Source organism: Nestor notabilis, unplaced genomic scaffold (assembly GCF_000696875.1).
Source record: "Nestor notabilis isolate BGI_N333 unplaced genomic scaffold, ASM69687v1 scaffold2493, whole genome shotgun sequence".
Taxonomy (NCBI): Eukaryota; Metazoa; Chordata; class Aves; order Psittaciformes; family Psittacidae; genus Nestor; species Nestor notabilis.
The window spans coordinates 234850-259065 of NW_009923096.1; the positions used below are offsets into that span (position 1 = coordinate 234850).

Genomic DNA, 24216 nt, shown 5'->3' on the forward strand with positions numbered 1-24216 from the left:
TTTTCTCTTAATTTATAAACTAAGAACTAGCAGCACTTAGCTGCACAGGGCTATGGAGAGAATATGGTTATTAGAGTTATTAGGTCTTTCAGCATTCTAATTGCCAAAAGATTATCTCCCTCTTTAAGGATGATTAACTACAACACAAAGCTCAATTTCTAGGCACTGTGTTCTTAATAGAACAGCTAAATTAGCCATACAGGTAATTATTCTGGAAAATTCACCTCCTTGACTTAGGGTTTCTGACAACACTCTGTTGCTACTCAAGCAGAAAAATTTATCTCAGGTTTTTGGTCATCAAAAAGTACTAGTACCTGAAAAATGTCAATGTAAAGAGGACTCAGGGATTAACAGGTTATGTATCAGAATGTCCATCCTTCAGGCATTCTGATCTTCAGAATTACTTTAGTGGGTTATAGGCAAGAATTCAAAAGTTAGAGTTGCAAACTACCAAAAAATCCCATACATTAAGGTACATAATAAAAGGAGATACATTAAACTCTTTCTACTGGTGCACATGCTCAGACATGCTAACATTGTGGCAGGGCTCAGTATCTTGGCCATCAATTAAAATTTGCATAGTAGGCATTACTGCCCATAAATCTCCTAAGAATGTTTTTCAGTTGTCTAAAGCACACCTAACGTTAAACCCCAACACAAAACCAACTTAGCCTGGCCACATTCACAGGTGAGATGTCTTACAGGCTGGTTGATGGTGACAGTACCTCCTCATAATACAAGAGACAGTGTTTCAAATTCACAGGTAAATGCAGCCCCAAAACAAATCCTGCCTCTGAGGGCTTGTCCCCAGTTAGTGTACAGTGAGCTAACAGAGGACAGCAGTACTGACCACCCCTTCTTCTCTGCAGAGGGAAATGCAGGATTCCTAAGACTAGAAAGCAAACAAAAGACACCATTGTTCTTCTATACAGCCACACTGGCACTAGGAGAATTTACTTGGATTCTTGTCTTTGGATTAGGCTTTTATGGTTAATATGCATTGTATAAAATGAAGGAGGAAAACTGAAGATAAAAAATGCTCACTGAATTAGATACTATGAACAATGAGCAATACATTTTTTCATCACATCCAAATTCTGTTTTAACCACAAAAGCACTTATTTGTAACCATCTCTTAAACTTGCATTTGGCTTGTCTCATTAAGGCCTAGGTTAGTACTATCTACTTTGTATGCAGTTGAATTAGCTAGATGAAAGGCTAGAATGTCCTTTCAAGAGAACTACTTAGCCTAATAACTTCTTTCTCAGGTAAATTCATGAGTAGCAATTTTTCTGATTTAGCATGAAGCTGTATAGCACCTAAAATTGCATGAAAGGGAAGTGTTTCACGTCTCATCAGTCTAGGAGCATAAATCCAGTGCTGCTGACTGATAAAAATAACTGATCATCAGTATAATTTTCTTTTCTTTGACTCCTTTGGGACACAATATTTAAATGCTGTTGTTCAGTTCTGTTGAAATTCTCACATTGAGCTTTCAAGACTGCATGCTACCATAAACCAGTCAAAATATGTGAATAAATTGGAGCTAAGAATTGCATGAGTTGCATCAACAACTTGTGGTGCTTCAAGTGCCTCTACTAATATTCCTGTCTGATCTGCTAAGACAAATGGGTTATTTTCAAGGTAGCCATTACTGAAGACATTTATGTGTAAATGGCCTAAACCACAACTCTACCTAGGTACTGTAGAGAGGCAGTGGACAACAGATTCTAGCTGTGAGGTCAGTACCATAGGGACTGATGTTCCTTGAGCACATCCTATGTTAGCTAAAATCTCATCCTTTTATAGACCACAGAATCACATGTAAGTTGTAACTTAGATCTACAAAAGGCCTTCTGGGGCACTGAGATGTGCCGTGCATTTATAGAATGGCACTAAGGATAGTCCTTACACACTGAGGATCCTAAATGCAGATCTGTAGCATGACCTCGGATATCCATTACATCTGCACAATATAGCACAAAAGCTATGGGAAACCCATGCTCTTCTGGAAAGGAGCTGAAGACCAGGCCAGGACACTTTAGAGCCTCTTAAAATAAGGCCTGTTCCCTGTGTTGAAGCAATTAACTCACTGTGTAGCAACCCTGGTTTTAACCATATCAAATGCTAACATAATGCTAGATATTTTTCCCTATATCTGCTATTGTTAGCTGTTGCATAATTTCACACTTCTGCTTGTATGAAGCCTACGGATTTCAAGACTGGAATCTTGACATCTTTAATACATTCTAGTATTTATTTCCAAATGTATTCACAGAATGCAATTACATATCAGAATTAATTCTGCTTGAATAAAAAGGTAAATCTCCTTTGGTCTTCTATCATAGAAGACTCTCTCTTTCACTGTTCTTCCTGTAAAACCTTTTTATGGGTTAATTTTAATTGATCATAGGTGATCAGAACTTTACATAGTATTTATTGCCTTGTATAATGGCACTAGTGGTATTTCCTTTACAATATTGAAATATATTACATGATAGGTGGTAGCATGAAAATTAATTTTTTCATGCTTATGTTAGTAGTTGATAATTACCCTATTTAATGCGTGTAAGTCTAGTCTTGTCTTGTCTCCATTTTTAACCCATGAAGTTTGTCTCCATTCCATCATATGTTCCTGTGTTTGTGATAGACTAAGGAGCTGAACACTGATAGTTACAGCATGGTCTAGCTAGAAAGCAAAAGTCTAGGAAAGGAAAGCTTACAGTCTTAAACAGCCTGTCTGAAGAAGGAAAGAAACAAAAAGGACTTTGTCTGTCTGCAGCATAGATTAGAATTTATATGAAAACTATTAATCCAAATTTTAGAGTACAAGAGTAAGTTAGCAGCAACTTGGATAAGTTATAGCCCTGTTAAGAAAGTAGCAACTCTAGGATTTATCGCATTTACTTCCTGTCATTAAATCAAATATTCTTTTACATGACTGAAAATCTTTTCATTGCATTAGCTCTGATCACTAAATCCTGATTTTCCAGGTGTATTGCACTCCCACAGGACTTGCTGCCTTTCCTCTACCTCACTTCTTAATGGCAATTCCACTTACCTTCTTTGAAGCAGGGGTAGGATCTGAATCCCAAGGGACCTGAGAAGTGCTTAATGTGGCATAAAAGGTCATTTCAATATTAACTGAAGGTATTCTACCCTTTTTAGGATCTTAGAGTTTCAAAAGTTCCCAGGTCACCTCTCCAAGTACCTAAAGCCCATGATTGGGATTGGATTTTCAGAAGAACTCAATAAATAGTACCTCAGTGAGCACAAATAAGGAGTGACATGTTTGAAAACTTGCCCTTCTGTACCAATGTATTTATATCCCCAGAACATTTACAGTTGTGATCCTATCTTGCAGAGTTGTTTGATGCAGCCTACTAAATTGTTTTGTCTTCTTCAGAAAACATGTGAAACATATCACAGGACAGGATTGATAAAATGCATACTTTGAATGAAAGAATTAAAATCAAGGATATGATGAAAGTATGTAGTTAAGATAGTAGCTCTGAACACAATACAGAAAATTAGTAGTGTAATGACAGATTTATACTTACTCAGCTGCTGTAGGAAATGTAAAACATAAAGAAAACTCTGTACATTAGATTTTCTTATATTTCATATATTTATCTGTGTAGTTCTAATCTACCATCTGACTTAGTTTCTGCAACATTCGATTTTTCTGTACAGCTGAGTAGATATATAGACAGAATTAAAAAGAAGTAATCTTCAGTTTATTTCCTATGTTAGATTTATTTCTAAGCTACAATCATAAAATCACTCTATGTTCTAGGCTTTACCTTTTCTGTACGTGATTAAGTAATTTCACTTACAGCTAGTAGATAATCATGCCCAAAACTGGTTCATAACCTGTGAATCATGCACAGAATTATACTTGTGCTAAAAACGTGCAAAACTGTCACTGTCAGTCAGTACTGCTATTTAGTATGTAGTTCCATAGATCGAAACCATTCATCTGTCTCAGAGTTCAGCATATTGAAATGATAGGACACTTAGTGCTGTTCATTATGCAATGCGCTAGATCGTGCATTTCTCATTCCCCAACAAAATTGTGTGGATTATAAGGGACATGCTCAGGCCCATTGGGGATTCATTATGGTTTTGCTCTCTAACCACACACACCTAAGTCACATACAATATCCTACTGTGAAAATAATCATTTTCCCCAACTGAACCCCGTTTTTAATCAAAACCAAATTTTTTCCAGCCACATAAATAGAAGAACACAATTTGAAAACCCTGTCCTAGAAGCAAAAAGGAAGCTACAGCAGCATAACATGCCCAACGCAGAACTTGGAACAAAGCCTATGCAGGCCCAAGGTTTCCGAGGTACAGTACCATGTCAGTTATCTTAGTTAAGATGAAAGATCCTGTTCTCCTGTTTATGTGACAACAATTTTGTCATAGTCTGATTAAAAGAGTAGCGTTGCCAATACTCACAATGTTATTACCTATCGCCTAGCATTTTTCTCCCCTGCCAACTCCCAGAACTGTGGGACTCATGAGCCACCTAAAATGCTCTAACCTTCAGAGGCACAGAGAAGAGACAGAAAAGTTGACCGTACTGCTTCCTAAAGGCTGAGAAACAGAAAGAACAATAAAAGCCCTGAAGTAATTTTCTAAATAAAATCATAAATTCTATTCTTGGGAATATACAACTCTCTCCTGAGCACCCGAGGTTGGCAACACTGAAATAATTAATTGTACTTTCTCTAAATTACCGTTAATTGATGTTTGGTATGTTTCTGAGCTAGTTCATCTAGCAAGCATCAATTAAGTTAAAAGCCTCAAGTACTGTGTTATAGGAGTTTACAAGAATACAGCCTCTTGGCAATGTCAAAATTAATGTGCTTAAAACGAGCTGCATAAGCATCAAACAGTATTGGTAGAGACGAATAAACTTTAACATAAGGTTATAACCAGAGAATGAGGCTTGTTCTCCTTTGTAACAGTAGAAAGCTTCTCATCAACCTTACCTAGACCCAAATTTGCCCACCTGCGCCCCGCTCCCAAGAGGTCCCACAGCGTGAACGACCTGTCCCAGTGCTGGTGTGCCCCCCCGGGGACGCGCAGGCTGCACGGTATGTCCTCTGCTGCCGGCCAGGATTTAAACTGCACACGCACTGTCCCTGTTTGTGAAGTCACAACCTCTGCACCTTCCTCCCACCCATCCTCACCAAACGCAGCATGGGAGAGAGGCACGGGGAGCCCCCACCACCCGCACTGCACCCTGAGGCACGCGGAGAGGGGGTGCGACGGTTGCACTGCAGTTGTGTGTGTCACTTGTTGGATGCCAAAGCCGCACATGTTTGGAGAGAAAAAGCTCACCTCTTATTTAGCACTGCTTGTTAACAAATGGAGGGGGTATTTTCCTTATTGAGGGTAATTATGGAGAATGTATTGCTTTGTAGACAAAGCTGAATTTTTGGGTTAGGAAAGAGGTTTTAAAATTACCTCACAGATCATTTTTATTGTTGTAATTATTTTAGTTGCACAATACCCACTTCTAAATGTATTTCTAATATGAAAGAGTATTTATAACTCCCTGCCAAATGCTGATCTGCCACAGATGAGAAATACATTTTAAGCTGTGTATTAATACAAGAACTCACAAATATTATTTTCCTGGAATGCCTGCACTCTTTATTTTCTTGGCTTTCATACACTGTCACCTGCTGTCAGCCAACATTGTTATCTGCTGTCTCCACTGTGTTGCGACTGGATCAGAACTTTTGCCTTTCTTGTTTGTGTTGATTGATGTAGAAAAACCACTCTTCACCCGTGATGCATCACAGCTGAAGGGGACTTTCCTCAGCACAACTCTTAAGAAAAGCAACATGGGCTTTGGATTTACCATCATTGGTGGGGATGAGCCAGATGAGTTTCTCCAGGTGAAGAGTGTAATTCCTGATGGGCCTGCAGCACAAGATGGGAAAATGGAAACAGGTAATTAAGATGGTTCTCTGTTCATTTGTATGTGAAGTTGAATGAGACATAGATTTCTGAGTCTCATTCTCTCCATGCATGCATACATTTTTCCATATGACTTTCTGTGTTAATGTGTAAGACAGTTGCTCTGTAAGAAAAGAAGCTTCTCAGATAAAACTTTCTTGTGATTTTTCTTTCTACTGAAGCCACATAGTTTATTTTTCCCATTTCACAATATTTTAAGCAAGAAAAGATCACTGCATGCTCCTACATAAAAATGGGATACAATGTTCTTTGGTTTATAGGCTGTTTATTCAAGGGGAGTCTGTGCATGGAAAGAAAAAAAGACAGGCAGAGAGAGCACAGACTACTAAGTGCAAATTTATTTCTTTAGAAAGGATGGTTTTGCAAAATAATCAAAGTTGAGTCTGGTCCAACATTTTCATTAGAACCATGAAAACAAGAGTTTTCAGAGTGGTGTATGGACACTTAAGCATCTGTGACCTACTAATAAAGAAGCTGTGAAAACTTATTAAAACAAACTTCCTCTTAGGAGATTTCAAGCTGCTGTTAGGATCTTGACCGCCACAGGAAGTATTTTCATGTCCACAGATTGGTAAAGACTGCAGACCACTATCTTAAAGGTTTGCAGGGTCACATCAGGTCTGTGTATGGATGAAATATTTTTGGAGGAAGATTCACTCAGTTTCCAATCCAGCCATCAGCTCCTGTAGGAGAAGACATTCAGACTAATGGAATAATTACAGTTGGCAGGGACCACCAGTCACTGACCTCCTGCTCAGAGCAGGGTTAACTTCGTGGTTGCTCAGGGCTTCATCCATGGGACTTTAGAAAATTGTATAGGACAGAGATCCCACAGTGTCTGTGGACTCCTGTCCCAGTACTTACCCACACTCATGGTGAAGATTTTTGTTCTTTAGATCCAAGTGGGGTTTACACTGGTGCAACTGGTTTCCAGTGCCTGTAGTCCTGTGTTCATACAACCCTGTGGCTGTCTACCATCTCTCCCCAGCAACCCCTGTTCCTCAGATAATAGTCAGCTGCACATCACTACTGGGACATGTGCGTAATTTTTCCTTCCATTTCTCACCAAGACTTTATGGAAAAAATGCTGGCTTGGGATTTATGTTGCTTCTGCAGCAAACTATGTTCATGGTGGCCAAGGTCACTGTGAAGGTACAGAAGATTTCCTAGCTTGTGACAGATCACTGTGGATGGACCACAACAGCAAAGCAAGATCCTTTTAGTGTGTTACAGTACAGGAGGCAGACGCAAACACAGAGGCACAAATAATGTGGGTTGAATAGTCCCAAGTCATTCTTCTGGAAAGTTCCTTTTATCCTTCTTTTATTGTAGGAAAGGAATGATTTGGACTATTGCATGTTCAGAATAAATCACCCTGAACTCTAGTTTATTCTGTAGGACTCTCCAGGACTTCTCAAATAGGAAGTGTGAAGGTTGTGAAAAGTATTATTTTTAAAAAAACACAGTTTGCCTCAAGTCTTATATTTCAGCCAGCATCTGCTGACAAATAGGTAAACAGAGAACTTATAAAGAAGTAAAATGTAAGAAAGAAGTAGAGTATAGATTGATGACATTGGTTTTTTACAAAGAAATTAGTCTAACAGCTTTTTAATTCTCAATTCTAGTTGCCATTTTAACTTAATGCAATTTGGTTCCCAAGAGCAAAATTAAATTAGCTGATTAAGTGAACAAATGATACAGCAGACTTCCTGAAGTCAGGAGATTAGTAACATGAACATCATTTTCCCTAGTATTTTTGTATTACCTAATACACATTTTGAGAGATTTTCCTTGTTTGTCATGGTTTAGCATTCTTAGACCCAGCACTCAAGTATAGTTGCTAATCCATATGAAGTGTGGGCTGGTTATTGGTGAACTTGTTCCTATGGAGTTCTTTTCTCTGGAAAAGAGAGTATCCTTGCAATTTTGATGTTGAAATTGAATATGGGTGTCATCATAATATTGATGATGATTATTGTAGTCATGGATTGCGATAAGGATATATAGGAAAAATGTGCTTTAAAATGCATCGAAACAACATTGATTTATTTCTTTGGAGATAATTAATTCAACTATATTAAGAATGCAAGACAGAAATGTACATTCAAATACATAATCACTCTATAATTATGTGAGCCCAATATGTACAAAATTACATCTCAGAATAAATTCTGGCCTCAAATGTCTTCAGTTTTTAGAAGAGTGATAGAGTTCTGATGTAAAGTAATTGGAGAATCTCAAGACTAATGACTGTGGTGTCTAACATGGCTTCTATGAGTATTTGAAGTGATTGCTAAATATGATAACGGTAAACTGAAAAAAGATGTTTAAGGTCAGAATATTTATAAAAGCACTGTTCAGCAAAGTGCTTGTATTTCCTCATAGCCAATCTTTTTCACACTTCCTGAAGTAGTATTTCTCTCAGTTAGGCCATTTTACAATCTAATCAACTGGAGATAGGAAAGCCTCCCAGGTTCCATCAATAGCATTTTGTTCATGAAGGTATTAAAACCTTACGTTCTAAAACTACTTGAAATTACCTATGTACCTTTTGCTTGTTAGGTAGGCATCACTGAATGATGAATAGAACTTTTAAAATAGATTGTATTTATTCTTTCAATACAAACTGTGTGGTATTGTGCAATTTATGTGTGCTTCAGCTATGATCATAATCATAGGAGGCTTTGATAAATGATCAAAACATCATATTGTGGCAGTAGGGCGTCATAGGAGAAAGCTCAACAATGGACTATGAAACGGATAACCACCCTTACACCCAGGTTGCTAGTGCTTCCGTTGCAAGGTTGATAGTATTTTTTTTGGCCAAGTGGTAAGCAAAATCCTAGTGTTTCAGACCTGCATCAGATATGGAGAAAAGAGTTAAAAAGAGAAAGAAAAGGCAGTATCCCCTTCATTTTACCTGATTTTGGCCACAGGCTGAAGACACCAATGCTTTACTTTATCCTAATTGTTAAAGAGAGAAGCTCATATAAAACTAATACTGTAACTTTGGTTCACTTCTTCACTCAAAATCTGATTTAGAGGTCAGATACAAATGCTATTCAGAGAGAAGGGTGAACTTATGTAAGATGTTACTGTCACCTTTTAATGACCACAATACAGTGATTTCACCTGCAGTTTTCAAAATGAAGTAATATTGGATTTCATCCCTTGGACCATGGAAGCAGCTGCCTGGCAGTGACTTGGCATTACTGTGATGCTGTCAAACAATTAAAGCAGTGAAGCAAACTGAGTGCACTGAGATGCCACAAGAGATATCTGAGGTCCTGGTGATCTGACACCATCTCTCAGTTCCCAGTTCTGGGCACTAAGAGGTAGCTATAGTTGTCCCAGACCCACAACAAACCTCACAAGCAGACTCAGAGGAACCACATCTCAGTGGATGCATCAAAACCAGCCAAAATTGCATTCCTGATCCCATTTACCAGATGTTTCAGAATTCCTAAGGGTTATTATGTCCTCATGTAAATCTAGCATCTGCGAGCTAATGTCTGTTAATAATACTGCAAATGTCTTTCTAGGACATGTTTTAGCATTCGGAGCTCAATCAAGCTGCTGGATATGAGCATTACACTCCACAGCATCTCTGTTTACCCCAGGAAAGCCTAAGAGCTGATACCACATTCTTTCTTGAGAGGGTACACTGCTTTGTCTTGTCTGAAGCCTCATGCTACCAATAGAAAACCGTCCGCATTTAAGAGGCCCCTGTATCTCATTAAAATGCTGAGTAAACGTCACCGGTAAAAGACTGTATCTACATGAAAAGGTTTTTATACAGTGAGTGATTTTGAGTGACTTCTGTTCCAAGGCAAACAAAGATTTAGGCCTGTGGCTGAGTCAGATGAAAGCATAAGCTGCAAAGGCAAAAACTTTCCTACAATTCTCAAGGTTATTCGATGGACTAGATAAACTGAAACACTCCCACGTAATCAAGCTTGGGAAAGATCCTCACTGTGCACATTTCAGCATGTTCCCATTCCTTTGGTGAAAGTTTCCAGGAAACAGCTCAAAGACATGGTGAACTAGTGGTTAGTTGAGTCTATTGATGACCCTTCTGAATGATGAATAGATGTGGTCATTCCAGGTTGAACTTTCCAGAAACATATATACATCTGTGAAAAATTGTCATAGCTCAACATAGGAAACATGCTTTTTCTTTTCATCAGCCAAGCATACACTTGGCCAGCTCCAAGTGTAAACAATGCAGACTTGAGCTTTTTCACATGCTGTTCTCTCAGGAATCGTAGCTTCAATCTATTGGTTAAGCTATTCTAGAAATAAGAAATCATAAATGTAAGATAAGGCTCAGCTATCAGGTACAGATGTCTACAAGACAGATGTCTACGACTACCATATGTGTAGACATGTTCCACTTCTAGTTAGCTGAATTAGGATGAAGCCTACAGGCTAGACATCTAGGCTCTAGAGATCAGTCCCACATCTACCACTCAGAACTTCTACTGCACTTGAGAGACCTCCAAAGGGAATGAACCAGCTGTTACAAACACTGGAAGGAGTGGCCCGTGGCCTTGCTGCTATCCATGGGCTTACTGTCCAGAGCCATAAAAATCTCCTATATATGATGAATTTTTCAAGAAGCTGAGATTCTTTTAAATGTAATCAAATTGGAGAAACTGCACCACTGTGTTAGACCAGTCGGTGTGGATTTGTGTTACGTTCCCTGCTTGTGCTCCTATATCTTCCAGCACAGGCAGCTGAGGAAACCGTGCAAAGCACAGCAGAAACAGTGTATTTGCATCATGCACAACCAAGATCATTGCATTCCCTATTCAGCCATGACACCTACATTTCTTTTCACCAGTGATAGGGGTTATGTTTTCCTTTTTGTGAGCCAAACCAGGAGTAATTATGTGGTAAAACCTCAACGTGGTTTTCTAAAACCAGTTTTCTTTCATTCCACAATGTAATTTGGCTTCTCAAGGAGAGGTGAGTGAAAGGGCATTGAGACTGGAAGTGCAATGTGAATGTTAAGGTCTTTATACCCTGCATGAGGATGAAGCCAATAGATGCCCTGCTAGTTCATAGCTGAGACAAACGGACATCTAGGGGCTGCACTTCATGTTTTTTTTTCCTTTGTGAAGTACACAGCATCCACTTCATTCAATCCACTTCATAATTCTTGTCATAAAAGTCTGCATATGTCAAATAAGTAATGCCAAAACTGTTCAAAATGTATCTGGGTAAAATTATCCCCAACTTCCTCAGAAGGTAGACTGATGCAGTGTTGCTGGCCCTCACAATTTTATCCTGAATGGCTCTGTAAAAAGAATTCTTTAAAGCTCAATTTTATTTTTTTTTTCCAAAAAGGTGACTAAATGTGAATTCTTGCTTAACTTTTACAGCATAAAAGTCTATATTCCCCTAGTTGCAGAGGGAAGCTCTGAAATATGACCGCATCATATTTAAGAGGCTTCAAACAGAAAGTAAAGAAAAAAATAGTTCCTATTTTAGGGTTTTCTTCATATTTTTATTCTTCTGATACTCACCAGATTGTTGGGTGCTCATTGAGTGGTAATCAGAACAGAGGTGAGCCTCTACTAAGAAAATATATCCATGGGGTTTTTACCACGCCTGTTACTGTCTGCATCTAAGGTGTTTGCATGAATCTTGTCAAGATTTTTTTGGTTGGGTGGTGTGATATTCAATAGCCTGTGTTCTCCCCAAGGTGCAGAAAATCCATATGTTCTGCCTGATATGGAGTTAGAGCTTGAGTCCATGATGCCTATCTATCAAGCTACTGAGCATTCATTAAGCACTACATACAAATCTTTCCTATTAAAACCATTCCACTTGGCATAAATATTCCTTGAGATACAAAGAGAGCTATTGATTCTTTTTAGCCCTGTCATTTGGCTCTTCCCTTGAAGTCTTCTATTAAAATTATTTATACAAACTGGAAGAGCAATTACAGCAGAAGATCTGAAAATGAACAAAATGTTCTTTAAATCACAGGAATAATAAGGAAAAAAAGTCTTGGGAACTTCTTGTCTTAATTTCATGAGATGATTCTGGTTTTGCATTACTAGTACAAATGGGACTCGGTGGTCTCTGACTTCGTATCTTGGGTTGCAGCCCTGAGGTTTGCCATAGTTTAGAAATTTTGGAGAATCTTCTGTCTCAGGCTTTAGGCTTAGTACCTTAATTTGGCATGGTTCACAGCATCATGTTAAGGAACATAGATGCCCAAATACAGTGTCAATAGAGAGGAAAAGGTTGCCTCCAGTGGACAACTGGGACTGCCAACATTTGGGGTGCAATTCAATTGTGTAAACGTAAGTGTCCAGTGCCATTAAAAGTGCCAGTGATCCCACCTAGCCTCCTCCTGCCCTTCCAGGCTGCAGTCTCTTATAAGTCCTGTGTCATACCTGCAAATCCTGTGTGATCATCTCAAATGCCCAAGGCTGTTGTAAATGACATTAGACACCTACTTAAACAACCACATTCCTCATTCAATGCCGTAAGAAATGTGTGTTATTAGGCTGCTTTATTTTTCCTTATCATCTATTACAGTAAGCAGTGATTGATTCATTACTGTAATAATAACCCTTTTCTGACAATTTTAAGGATATTTGTTTCCCCTTGTGGTTTTATGAACACATCAAAGAAACAGCAAAAACCCTTTTAAACTTAATAGGCTTAATTATCTCTCATTTAACCATTCAAACAACAGCATTATAAGAATTCTGATGGTTGATTTCAGCCACTTATAATATTTTGGTTCAGATATTATTGGTACCCAGGAAGTATATACCGGTATTAGAATTGAATAATACATATAACTTGTTTCTTTCCTATAGTGATTCTTCTTCAAAAGATTTTTTTTCAAGTCCAGATAATGCACAGAAATGTGGCAGGAATCTGAAAAGAACGGCAATCTTTCATTTTGCTTTGATAAGATCTGTGTTTATACACAGGAGACAACTCATAGTATGCATGGTTTATGGCACTATATTTTGAAAGAAATTCACAGTCGTTGACACTATAATTTGATCTATGTTTATCAGTCCTAAGAATGGTAATACATGCTTGCTACATGAAACAGTAAAATACTGGATGTGTAAACAGGTGAAGTTCTGGGTCGTTTAAGTATACCACAGTTTTCTGCTGGAGAGAGTACATAAGCAGATCTGCTTTTATGTAGTAAGTTAATTCTAATGGCTAAACCATTAGAGCAACAATTCCAGCACTGACTACAGGAAGTTGAACGTGTTTGATTAAAGGTGGCTGAGGTCTGAACATGTCCAGCCATGCAAGATTCCACATGTACAGCCCTTACTGTCTTTTTATCTAACTGTTTCACCTTTGACCAGATTTCCACAGCATTTCTGTTTTTATTAACTCAGAAAACAAAGTTGAAGCAATTTGATGGGAAGAGAAGGCGTAATGCACATACGATCTATAATAATTTAAACAAACCTGTCTCTTATGAACAAATGCAACATAAATCATATACACAAGACACATACTCTTTGTTTAACCAAAGCCACCAGTCCTGATCTCTGTAACAAGAGTGAAAGGAGATCTGCTGGTGCGCTGAAGAGCCTATCGCTGTCTTTAGCAGAGAATGAGGTCATAGAGAAATCAAGAAACATGGTAAATTAAAATATAAAAGAGTAAAGGTGAAAAAGCAAAGAGAATATTTAGAACACAAATTACTCAAGTATGTGCAGCCTCACTTTCCTCTTAATTCGAAGTCTGACTCCATGGAAAACATGGCCACAAAGGCCAAACGGATAGACAAGGATACTAAAACTATGTCACACCTACTGCAGTATGCAAAATACAAAGGCAGAAGTAATGTTAAAAGATTTTTTTTCTGTCTACTATCACATGCAAATACACTTTTATCCCATTTTACTGTTCATATTTTCATATGCAAAACAAGTGTGTCTGAAAGCCACTTTGTATGAACTCCATCATACAAAATCTGCAGATTCTGCTGTTAGGGTATTTAACATAGGCCAAGAGATGATACATACATTGTCATAATCCTTACATTTGTTCGGACAATTTCTGTAAGTTTTGCAAGTTGCCAGTTAAGTAAATAGTGTGCAGTGAACTCAGTGGCTGCCAAAAATACTGCAGTTGCAGAAATAACTTTCCTTCTATCAAATAGAATTAACATCTATCTCACATGATTTGTCTACTTGTATGAACAGACCAAAATATACATTGAAAATAATAGTCATCATCTTCTCATGTAATATTTCATTCAATAAATTATGACATCTTGTTTCTTAACAAGAATGATCTGGGAGGGTGAAAGAGCTTCTATCTAGATGAAGAGGTGACAGGGAAAGTAAGAACTTCATACTGCACTAACAAAATTAATAACCTAGAATTGCTTTTCAATATCATCAGCCATGCCACTTTTAATTTTGTTGTTTTGACATATAGGGCTTTATTATACCTTTCAATTATCAAAGCAGAAAGTAATCATTTAGCTGAGTTTCAGAGGTTTTTTTCATTGTGTATTAAAAATTAAATAAATTAAGAATGCATAATCACCTCTGCCTCCACATTGGTGCAACCAAATACAATCTGTCTGTATTAAAATCTGAGAATTCAGAAATTCAGGTCTTCATTCGCATTTAACTATTCTTTGAGAACAAATTTTAAAGCTAAAATTTAAAGCAAATTTTAAACCCTTTGAAAATTTAAGAGGTGACTTTTAAGGTACACTTTCTGCTGTATATTTAGAATGTGAAATTTCTCAACAGCTAGCAAATATTTTGCTTGAACGGCTTAGTTATCATATCTGAATTTCACCATCCAAAAGGAGAAAGAGTCATTTTAGAACTTTGTGAAGTCCAGTAATTATTGCAGTTAGCAACTTCCATCATAACTACTACAAACGTTAGTGAAGAGAAGCCTAATGGAGTTCAGCTTAAGATATTTGGGCCGAATACTGTGTATGTCCAACTGTGTGGTATATATTATAGCAGAAATCTGTGCTTAATCATATGTAGATCAATTTTTTGTAGTGCTCTGAGTTTCTCATTTGACACATGGAATAAGTAAAAATAGAGTTGCATTAGAGAAGAATAAACATTTCCAGGCATATAAATCATATTCCAGGAGCTCTGTGAACCTTTAACGAATGGGGGTTACAGAAATATTTCAAGTAATTTTGTTCTGAGTTCACTTCTAAAGCATCGTTCACTGTCTATTGCCGGAATCCAGATACTAGCACAGATGCACCTCTCATCTGACCCTGTTCAGCTCTTCCCATAGCCTTTTGCAAGAAGAGCAAAGTTTATTCCAGTGCTTACACAACTGCCTCTTTATAACTGATGGTTCTGACATTTTAAAAATGTCTTGTTTATTTAAAAACCTGTAATGGAAATTCCTCAATAACATTGAAAGCACTTTCCAAACCAGTAGGTGGGCATGAAGTTAATCCTGATTAAAAGTGAAAAGCCCCTAGAAAATTTCATCCTGCCTTTTCTCTCTCTGCTCTGCAATCTTCTCCCCTCCAGCAGTCACACACATGCAACAGTGCTTCTCAGCTGGTGAATGGAGGTGGAGCTCAGGATGCAATGCTGATGCCATGTGCCTTCTGCATGCAGGAGCAGGGAGCTGCCTGGGCAGCACTTGATTATGCTCATCTCCTCCTCAGTAGATTCCACAGGGGAGCAGCTCTCCTAAACACTGCTTCTCCATCATGCCCACATAAGTGAGAACTGTGTACAGGAGCCAAATTCTTGGTGACTGGAGGTCAGGAGCTTTGCTAGGTCTTAGCTATCAGTCTCAGGGGGTGACTAGGTGGTGGGGGAGACAAGGGTCCCATCTCCAGAGGCTGAGTGCAGGACTGGGAGAAAACTGACTGGAGTAGGATGGAGCTAAAGATGTGACAGTTTGTTTTTCTTCTGCAGGCAAGCAGGGAGAAAAGGCAGTAATTTTATGCTCAGAGGTGGCTGGAGAGTGGGTGTTTATGTGCATGTGCTTGGAGAAGGAGGCGGGAGAAGGGAGGGCAAGGGACTAAAGAAAAGAAGAGAAGGAGCACTGCAGGAAAGGTCTGAGAACAGTGATGTGAGTACAGATCTTTTAAACACTGGCACTTTCACTCCTTTTGCTGTATTGCTTGTTTCTTCAGCTCCTAATGAAAGTAAATTAAAATTCTTTGTTTTCGACTAATTTCTGCTGCATTGAAATCAGCATCATTGTACACAGTATTTGCTGAGACTTTCTTTGCCATACATACAGAGCATCTCCTGTGGTACTGCTGAGGAAAAGTCAGATAATAATGGACACCTTTTCTTGATAGATCTGGTCCTTGAGAATTAATTCTTAGGCTAATAGGGAGTCATGAAGCATGCTGGGTTGTGCTGCTGCTCTTTTATTCATCATCTTTTCTATTTTACCTGTACATACACAAAATAACAAGTCTTAATAAGCAAAGGCTGTCCCCAGCTGATGGTTATTGGCCTGAATCTTGCAAACCCATCAGCTTTGCAGAAGCTGGAAGGGCTGAGCTGGGGTTGACTATAACACAGTGAGGAATGAAAGGGCACAGGAAAAATAGGTGGTTTCATGCTGGAGCATTTCAGAGAAAGCAGGCAGCAGAAGGAGATAGGAAACTGGAAAAAGAGGAAATTGAGGTAACCTGGAAGTGCTTTCAAGTCTTATCAGGGAGAGGTGCAGGTTATAGTTTAATAGAAACTTTATTGTGATTGTATGGGAATGACAGACACGCTGGACATGCTGGGCAAAGTTAGTCATGCCACTGTCACTGGCGTGTTACTAGGTTTGTTCCTCTGATATTGGCCAGAGCATCAGCACTTGGTACTCATCTTGTTCAGTGGAGTCTGTCTGACTTTCTTCCACTGAAACTTCCAGAGAAGTGCATGTGCCACAAGGCAGCCTAGTGGGCTCAGGCTGGTTGTCCTCAGGCAACTGCAGAGGAAGGCATGCAGCCATACACACGGACACTGCCTCTTGTCAGACCTCATCACTGGCACCAGAAATCATCCATGTATTTAAACTTGTTGAATTAATAAGAGGGTTTAAGGGTAGATTCCTCTGTAAAATTCCACATGAAATTCATGTGATACATGGTACCAACATATTTACCACGTTTATGTTCATATTTCTTATATAATTTTGGAACATTGCTTTATTTTAGGGGGGTTAATCTAACATAGACAAGAGAAGTTAAAAATACTGTCATTTTACCTTTAGTCATTTTCCAGACAGATTAGAATGGCAACATCATTATTCAGAGTTCAAAAACACTTTCTGTTTTTTTGGTAGATTGTTTTTAAGATTGTTTTTTTAAGATTGTTTTTAAGAATCTGTTTAGTCTCATTCCCATTATTTTCTACATATCAGACAGAGTATATTTTTTAGGCCAGACTCGATTGCATCAAAAGGCAATGCAGTTTATTATATAAGAGACTCAAGTGTTTCTAGTGCAGTTCCTGCTTATTTAAAGAAAATAGTTCTGAATTGTTGGGGGAAAGAAGGATAATAATAAGAATTGCACTTGAACAATTGTTCATGTCAAAAATGCTACTCCATCCAAGATGCCAAGTAGATAGGTTTTGCTTTAAGACTGCACAGTGTTGTAAACATTGTCTGTCCATAATCTGTGCAGTTCTGAATGCAGGTATTTTAAAACATTTCATTTGCTACAAGAATAATTAATTCTTCTTTGCTAGAGCGTAATATATGTAATATCAAGTCAACTGGAAGTAGTATTTTTCCAATATGTTGACAATTTTTTTCAAAAAATTCAGACAGAAAATAATACAAGCTTAAGAAAACTTAGTGAAGAAACAAAACCATAATGGTTTTATTTTTAGAAGTTTTTTTTAATGTAACTATTGCAGCAAAATTGCCCAAAACTGGCAATTTCTTATAGCTAACCCCAACCTAGAAAAAAATGCTCAGAAAACACATTCTTTGTATAACCTCTTTTTACCAGCTATGTCAACTTTCTATTTACTAGAGCTGATGAGAAGTTTCTTAGTTTGTAAAGCAACATGCATGTTTGTAGTGCATGTGTAGGCATGGATGTAGTTGTGCAGCATTACTGGTGCTCCAGCAGCGACACAGGTATCAACTCTCCCCGAGGCCACACAGCACCCCAGGTCTTTTTACAGCAGTGTCTTACACGGCCATTTTCAAAGACCAGAGTTCTAACCGAGTCATCCAATTCTATGTGACACTTCCAAATATATAACACTTTTTCTAATTACAGCCTGTTAGAGATAGTTCATTGTAAAACAATGGTATGCATATCACATGTAGTGCAGGTATCTGGGTGTATCTAAAAGTATTAAATAGATAGTAACATAACATTGGTTATAATACTAATAGCAGATATTTGTGTATGATGAAGTGCTTCTCTATGTGTATGTCTATGGGTAGGTGTGCTGAACCTGTATTTCTTTGTGAAAATATACATGTGCATGTGTGAATATATATACACTTATATATATGGAAAATAACTTAGTCCATTGCAGAAAAAAATGCATCTGTTGCTAGGAACTAGGGGAGATAGATGAACTATAATATTATTTCATCATATTAAATATTCTTACAGATGTATCAGTGAAGGGCTCCATGCCATGGAGCAGTCATTTTTACAGTGATCACCCTTTGCCAGGGATATGGATTTGACTTTCCCGCATAGAAATGTTTCCACATGTAGATGTTAACCTCATTTTGCATGTGAGGTAGAATTAGGAGCTAATTTTCTTCCACTATTCCTGGGTTGACATAAAAACCAGGTTTTCCTAATTCTAGGTCTTTGACCAGTTCAGTACAGGAGTGGCATTGGCCATAGAAATCAACATCAAGTCCTCCCTCCCTCTCTCTCTCTCGAATACACACACAACTGGAATGCAGCTGGGGGGAAGAGCCAGACCAAGCACAGGAAAAAGGAGGGACTAGAACAAAGACCCCAAAGTGAAGGATAAAATATAAAGTGTGGTCTCAATAATTTTGTATCAAATTATATTATATGATAATTATTGTATCAGATTTGTATCTCACAATTTTATATCAGAATCTGCTTGCAAACATATCTAATGCATGTAGACAACATTTCATATATATAATATTTCAATTTGAAAGTTTTTTTTTGATATATAATTGATATCATAAAAGACACTTGAAAGAATCTCTCTCTGAGGAAGAATGGAAGGGGAAAGTCAGTTGGTTTAGTCAGTGTCTGATAGCCTTCCTGTGGCTATGAAAGCAGCCCTATCCAATTGACAGTCATACCTTGTACTGTATAATTCCATCCACTTCAACAGTCTTTGGCAAGATTTTATTCTTCCTTGCAGTGGCAGCAGGTTCTTCTCCCAAATCTTAGCAATGGCACTGGCTACCATGACGTTTTTGACCTTTGATTGCATCTTGCAATAGCAGGTTGTAGGGACAGGCTATCTATCGAACCTACTCCTTCAGATGAATTCATATTTCTCACGCACTGTAGCCTTACAGCATTGCTATCAGTGATGGATTTAGATGTTCTTTAAAATCCTTATTTAGCTGGAAAAAAAGAGAAATCACATTAAGCTCATATAATTTTTATTCCTCTTTCTTCCACCTCTTTACATTTCAGTCAATTTGATGCAACAGTATTAATTTGCCATTAAATGAAGGCACACCTCATATTTTTTGTGTTTGAGTTAGGCAACACATCTGTTTTTTAATTTGGGAAAGTGAGGGATTTGAGGAAATTGCAGAATGATCACGTAACTAATTTCTCTTTTAATGGCAACAGCTTTTAATCTCTTTCATGTCTTGTTGGCACATCTGGGTCTTACTTAGGTATTCAAAATCTTTGTTATGCCTCGAGAGGATCTTTCCCAAATGGATTCTATTTGTGCAAGTGAAAAAGAAGAATATATTATCAGTCATCCTTAACAGTCTTGCTTTTACACATTCCCTTTAACTATATGAAAATAACCATACAGACAAGTACTCGTTCTACATCTTTTCATAGCTGGGGAGGGGTAAACTCTTTGGTAGAAGAAATGCAGAGAGTGGGTAAGAACCTAGTTGGGAAAATATTTAATTATAATCCAAAGTAGAACCTGACTAGACTCCAATGGAGAAGAAGCACATCTCTTATGTACAAGTAATTCCCTGTGCATGCAGAAGGCTTGCAATCGGACCTAAACTTGACCTTTGACTTCACTCATTTTAACAATGGTATCATTTTTTGAATGCCAGGACAGGGTCACTAGTAGGTTTGGGGAACATGCTCTTTGTAAGATTGTCTACTGACAAGCAAGGACTGTGCAGACACAGAAATGCCTTTCAGCTTCCTTGGCCAGCATGTGGGGCAGTAGACACTGAAACCAGAGGGATTTATCCTACATTTTCTCCATGCCATTAGGTTTTTCCCTTCATTGCTGCTAGTATTTGCTTTTTTCTGTATTTCCATGTCACTTAAATAACATTATCAGTTCCACTATTCCCAGCCCTCTTGTGCTAAGCTGGCTTTGAGGGATTTCTGGTGCTATGGTGCTCTTTCTCAGCAACAGCCTAAAGCTGGACATAGAGGCAGATGGTCTCAGCTCTATCAGAGTAAAGTCTGTCCTGTGCCTTCGAGCCTAAGTGAACACAGCTGGAAGAAAATGTGCCAGCAATGGTTATCAGCAACACTGCACCAGAGAAACAGCTATGCTTGCTGTTACATAAATTCAGGATTGCTTCAGAATCCAAAACATGTTCTCCAGTTTTTAGACTAAGCAGGCCACTGATCCTCCTTCTAAATCGCTACTCTTTTTGAAGCTACCTGAAGCTATGTAAGTGTGAAAATATGCATACCTCTGTTGTCTAAAAGTACCTTTTAGATGAATTCTACTAGGAGCGCTTTATGGCATTTAGCATTTAATCCACAGGTCATTGCAATAAATCCTGGAGGACAGTGAAATCTGAAAAAGAAAATGGATGTGGTCATGGCTAATACCAAAATTAGCATCCTCTCTTTTTATGGTCTTTATCCTGTATCAAATAAGCACACTCAGAAGCGATATATCTCTAGCATATAAAATAAATCATAGTAGTGTTAGAAATTGTACTATAGTGACATTACTAGCATGGTATCAGATTTTTCATCACATAAACCTCCTCCACTGCCCCCGGTTGATCAGAATACTCTTTGCCATGGGAATGCTAACAGTGCTGTTACAGTAGTTCTGTCATGTGGGATAACAGTAGACATTTTTTGAGTGACAGTGAAAAGACTGTATAGTTTTATTCTCAATGAAAATAAAATCATAGAACTTCTCATAATTTGTTTCTTCACAGTGTTTACCTGTAATTTCACTTATTTATTAACCCTAAAGATCCAGTTTTGACAATGTTTCAGTGGTAGTTTACAGTATTCCAGGTTCGCTAGACATTAAATGTATCAATTCATTGTTTCATCTTTATGTATCTAAGATTTGAAAAGGCTAAACAATTTCAGATCCCTTGCTTAGAAAAACTAAAGGAGTGTCAGTTTGAAAATGCTGTCATTTGTTCTTCTAAATATTAACTGGGAACATAACATATACATTTTTAATAGTGAAAATTAGAAAAAAATATTTTGTAGTTGTAACATTTATTACATTGTTTTCAATTATTGTAAAAACTTGTTCTATTTAAAAGTTGGTTTATTGTGCTACGAAAAGGTACACATTCCCCACCTATATCTGTTGTAAAATTCATGTAACCTAAACACACTAAGTCAAACAAACAGTGAATTTATTCACCCAGCAATGCTTAACATTGCTGGTAGGACACTTATTTATAGTGATGTTTCTCTTGTTAGTGTCAGCTTTGGTTTGAGCAATTCATAAAGACAATTTGGGGTTTCTTTTCATGAAATTTTATCTTCTTGACTATAGTAAATGTGGAAACAAGAAAGATTGACAAAGATTCCTGCTTTGATTTTTTATACCTAGGATTGTTTGGGGGTTTTTAGTTTAACCTTAGGTGAGTTTCTTCTGATTGTGATCCCCATTGGAATTAATAACTATCATTCGACTGTATTTCTAAAAATCACTTATAAATATAGCAGACACCTTAGTGTGGTTTTTTGTCTGGAAATTGTTTTCTGGCAGGGCATGTATGTGAGCATTGTGTCCATGCAAGCCTGAAAAATTAATAATTTCATACTTGAGCTGTCATAAGAAGCAAAAAGAATAAAAGCAGTTGTAATACAAATTGCCATCTATTTTTAAAACATTAATTTTTGGAGCAGGATTCACCAATATACTCCAATTTTTTTGTGCCTGCCTGAGGCAGGACAGGGCTCTTAGACATGCAGCCAGTTAGGATATTTTTAAAGACCAAGAAGAACAAAACACCCAGCACACATCAGCTTCCTTTCTGCTTTCTCTAGCACTCTTCTGCTGTCATGCACATCCCAAATTCCTCCTGCTCCTTCCGTTCTTGTATCCCACAGCACACACACTCATCCATTGCTCATCCTTAGTTATCTCCTGTCTCTGATGTGCTGCATCCCTTCTTTGTGCACTTCTCATGCAGCAGATGGTTCTTAGGAGGAAGTTTGTGAAATGGCTGTCCCATTTCATACTGCTTTCACAGCTTAACAAATAAGGGTAAGTTGTGCATAAAATATGCTCGAGAGAAATTTTCCATGATTTGCCTTCTGTCACTATGGCTACTATCTCCAATCACATGGGAGACTACAACTTGCTCTCAGTTTTTGATGGACATAGAAGCAATGCACTCTCAGGAGAGATGGTACCACCTACTTTGTCAGGAGAGTAGAAATATTGTATAGAAGTAAATGAAAAAAAGTGATAGCCTTTTGAGGAAAAATTAGATACAATGATCATTTTGGGAAGGGCTTTTTAACTACAGGCCATCCGTGGGATGATTCACAGTGAAAATATTAGGAGATTACAGGCAGACTGTGAGACTGCTTTTTCAGTCTGAGCAAATAGCCTGATAGGGGATCACAGTCATTCATAATAACCATTTTAATTTATTTTTATTCATTAGCTAATTAACAAATTAATAAATCTAAACATCCAGAAAATTAATTCTTTTCTAAAGAGGAAGATATGATGTGTTCTCATACACAACAGAGGTTTAATGTCCCTTTATATATAAAATCTGAGATGTGAGTATTGAGCAGTAATTGGTGTATCCATAAGGCAGCTCAGTTTGTTGCAAGTGTTAGGATCCAAGCATTAAGCTGAACCCCTACACTGCACTGGAGAATAGAATGCAGTAGGGTGTTTACCCTCCAGTGATGTTATCATTGTTCAAATGTTTACTGTGGTGGAAATGAAGTCACATTCATTGTGACTCTTCAGTGCTGTAAACCATATAAGAGTACTGCAGATTCTCATTGCTCTCACAGAAAGCTTCCAGACCCAAAGAGAAAATAGAGAAGGTGAATAAGACATACAAGGAAGCAGAATACCTACTGGGAGATTGGATAATCCTCATAAAAGGAGAATGTGGTTCTTTGCCATGCAGCTATAAGGGTTAAAAGTAACCTTTTCCTAACCATTGTAAGGCTGGAGTTTCCTGTGTGTTACAATGCACTCTTAAAGAAGGGGCTTAGTGCGACTTTTGTTAATGATTTTGACTCCTTCATCTCACCAAAAATTTATTATGCAAGCTGAAGTTTGTAGTTTAGACTCAGTGTAGTGTTCAGGAGTGGGCTGGAAAAGAAAGTATAAATTATTCAGTGGTGAAGGTGTTAAATTGTTTGGCAAAGAATAAAAATATATTGTCCTTGAAAATGAGTGCTTGGCAGTGAAAGAGGCTCTAGAGATATTAAGATAACATTTGCTTGGAAGGAAGGTAGGTTTCATAATACATTACCCTCTGTTAACCTGGAAAAATACAGTAAAACCTGAGAGAACCAAAAGGAACTCCACTATTTCTATTTGCTACACAATTTTAAAGCAAGTAACATATTAATACATGCCCGAGAAACTATTGAGTAGACCTTTCGGTATAGAAATAACACAAGAAACTCTATGAAGTAGAGGTGACTTTTATGTTCATGATTTTACTATCCAAAAAAGATAAAATAGGGGTAATAAATAAGATAAGCATGTATCAACCTAAAGGCTGAGTGGACTTTTTAAAACTCATAAGGAAAAATTTATTCCTATACTAGCTGTACATCTGTATGAGATATTTGTTAAGGAATGGATAATCAAAGATTACTCAATTTTTAATACACTG

General features: G+C 37.7%; 1 protein-coding gene across 1 annotated transcript in view; it reads left to right on the forward strand.

The window, feature by feature from the left end:
- The window catches only part of LOC104403710 (membrane-associated guanylate kinase, WW and PDZ domain-containing protein 2-like), a 245447-nt gene that overhangs the window by 211072 nt on the left and 10159 nt on the right, over positions 1-24216 (forward strand). The window contains exons 8-9 of the mRNA XM_010011947.1: positions 4232-4353; positions 5788-5970. Of these exons, the coding sequence (XP_010010249.1) occupies positions 4232-4353; positions 5788-5970 (305 nt within the window). The remainder of the gene's footprint in view (positions 1-4231; positions 4354-5787; positions 5971-24216) is intronic.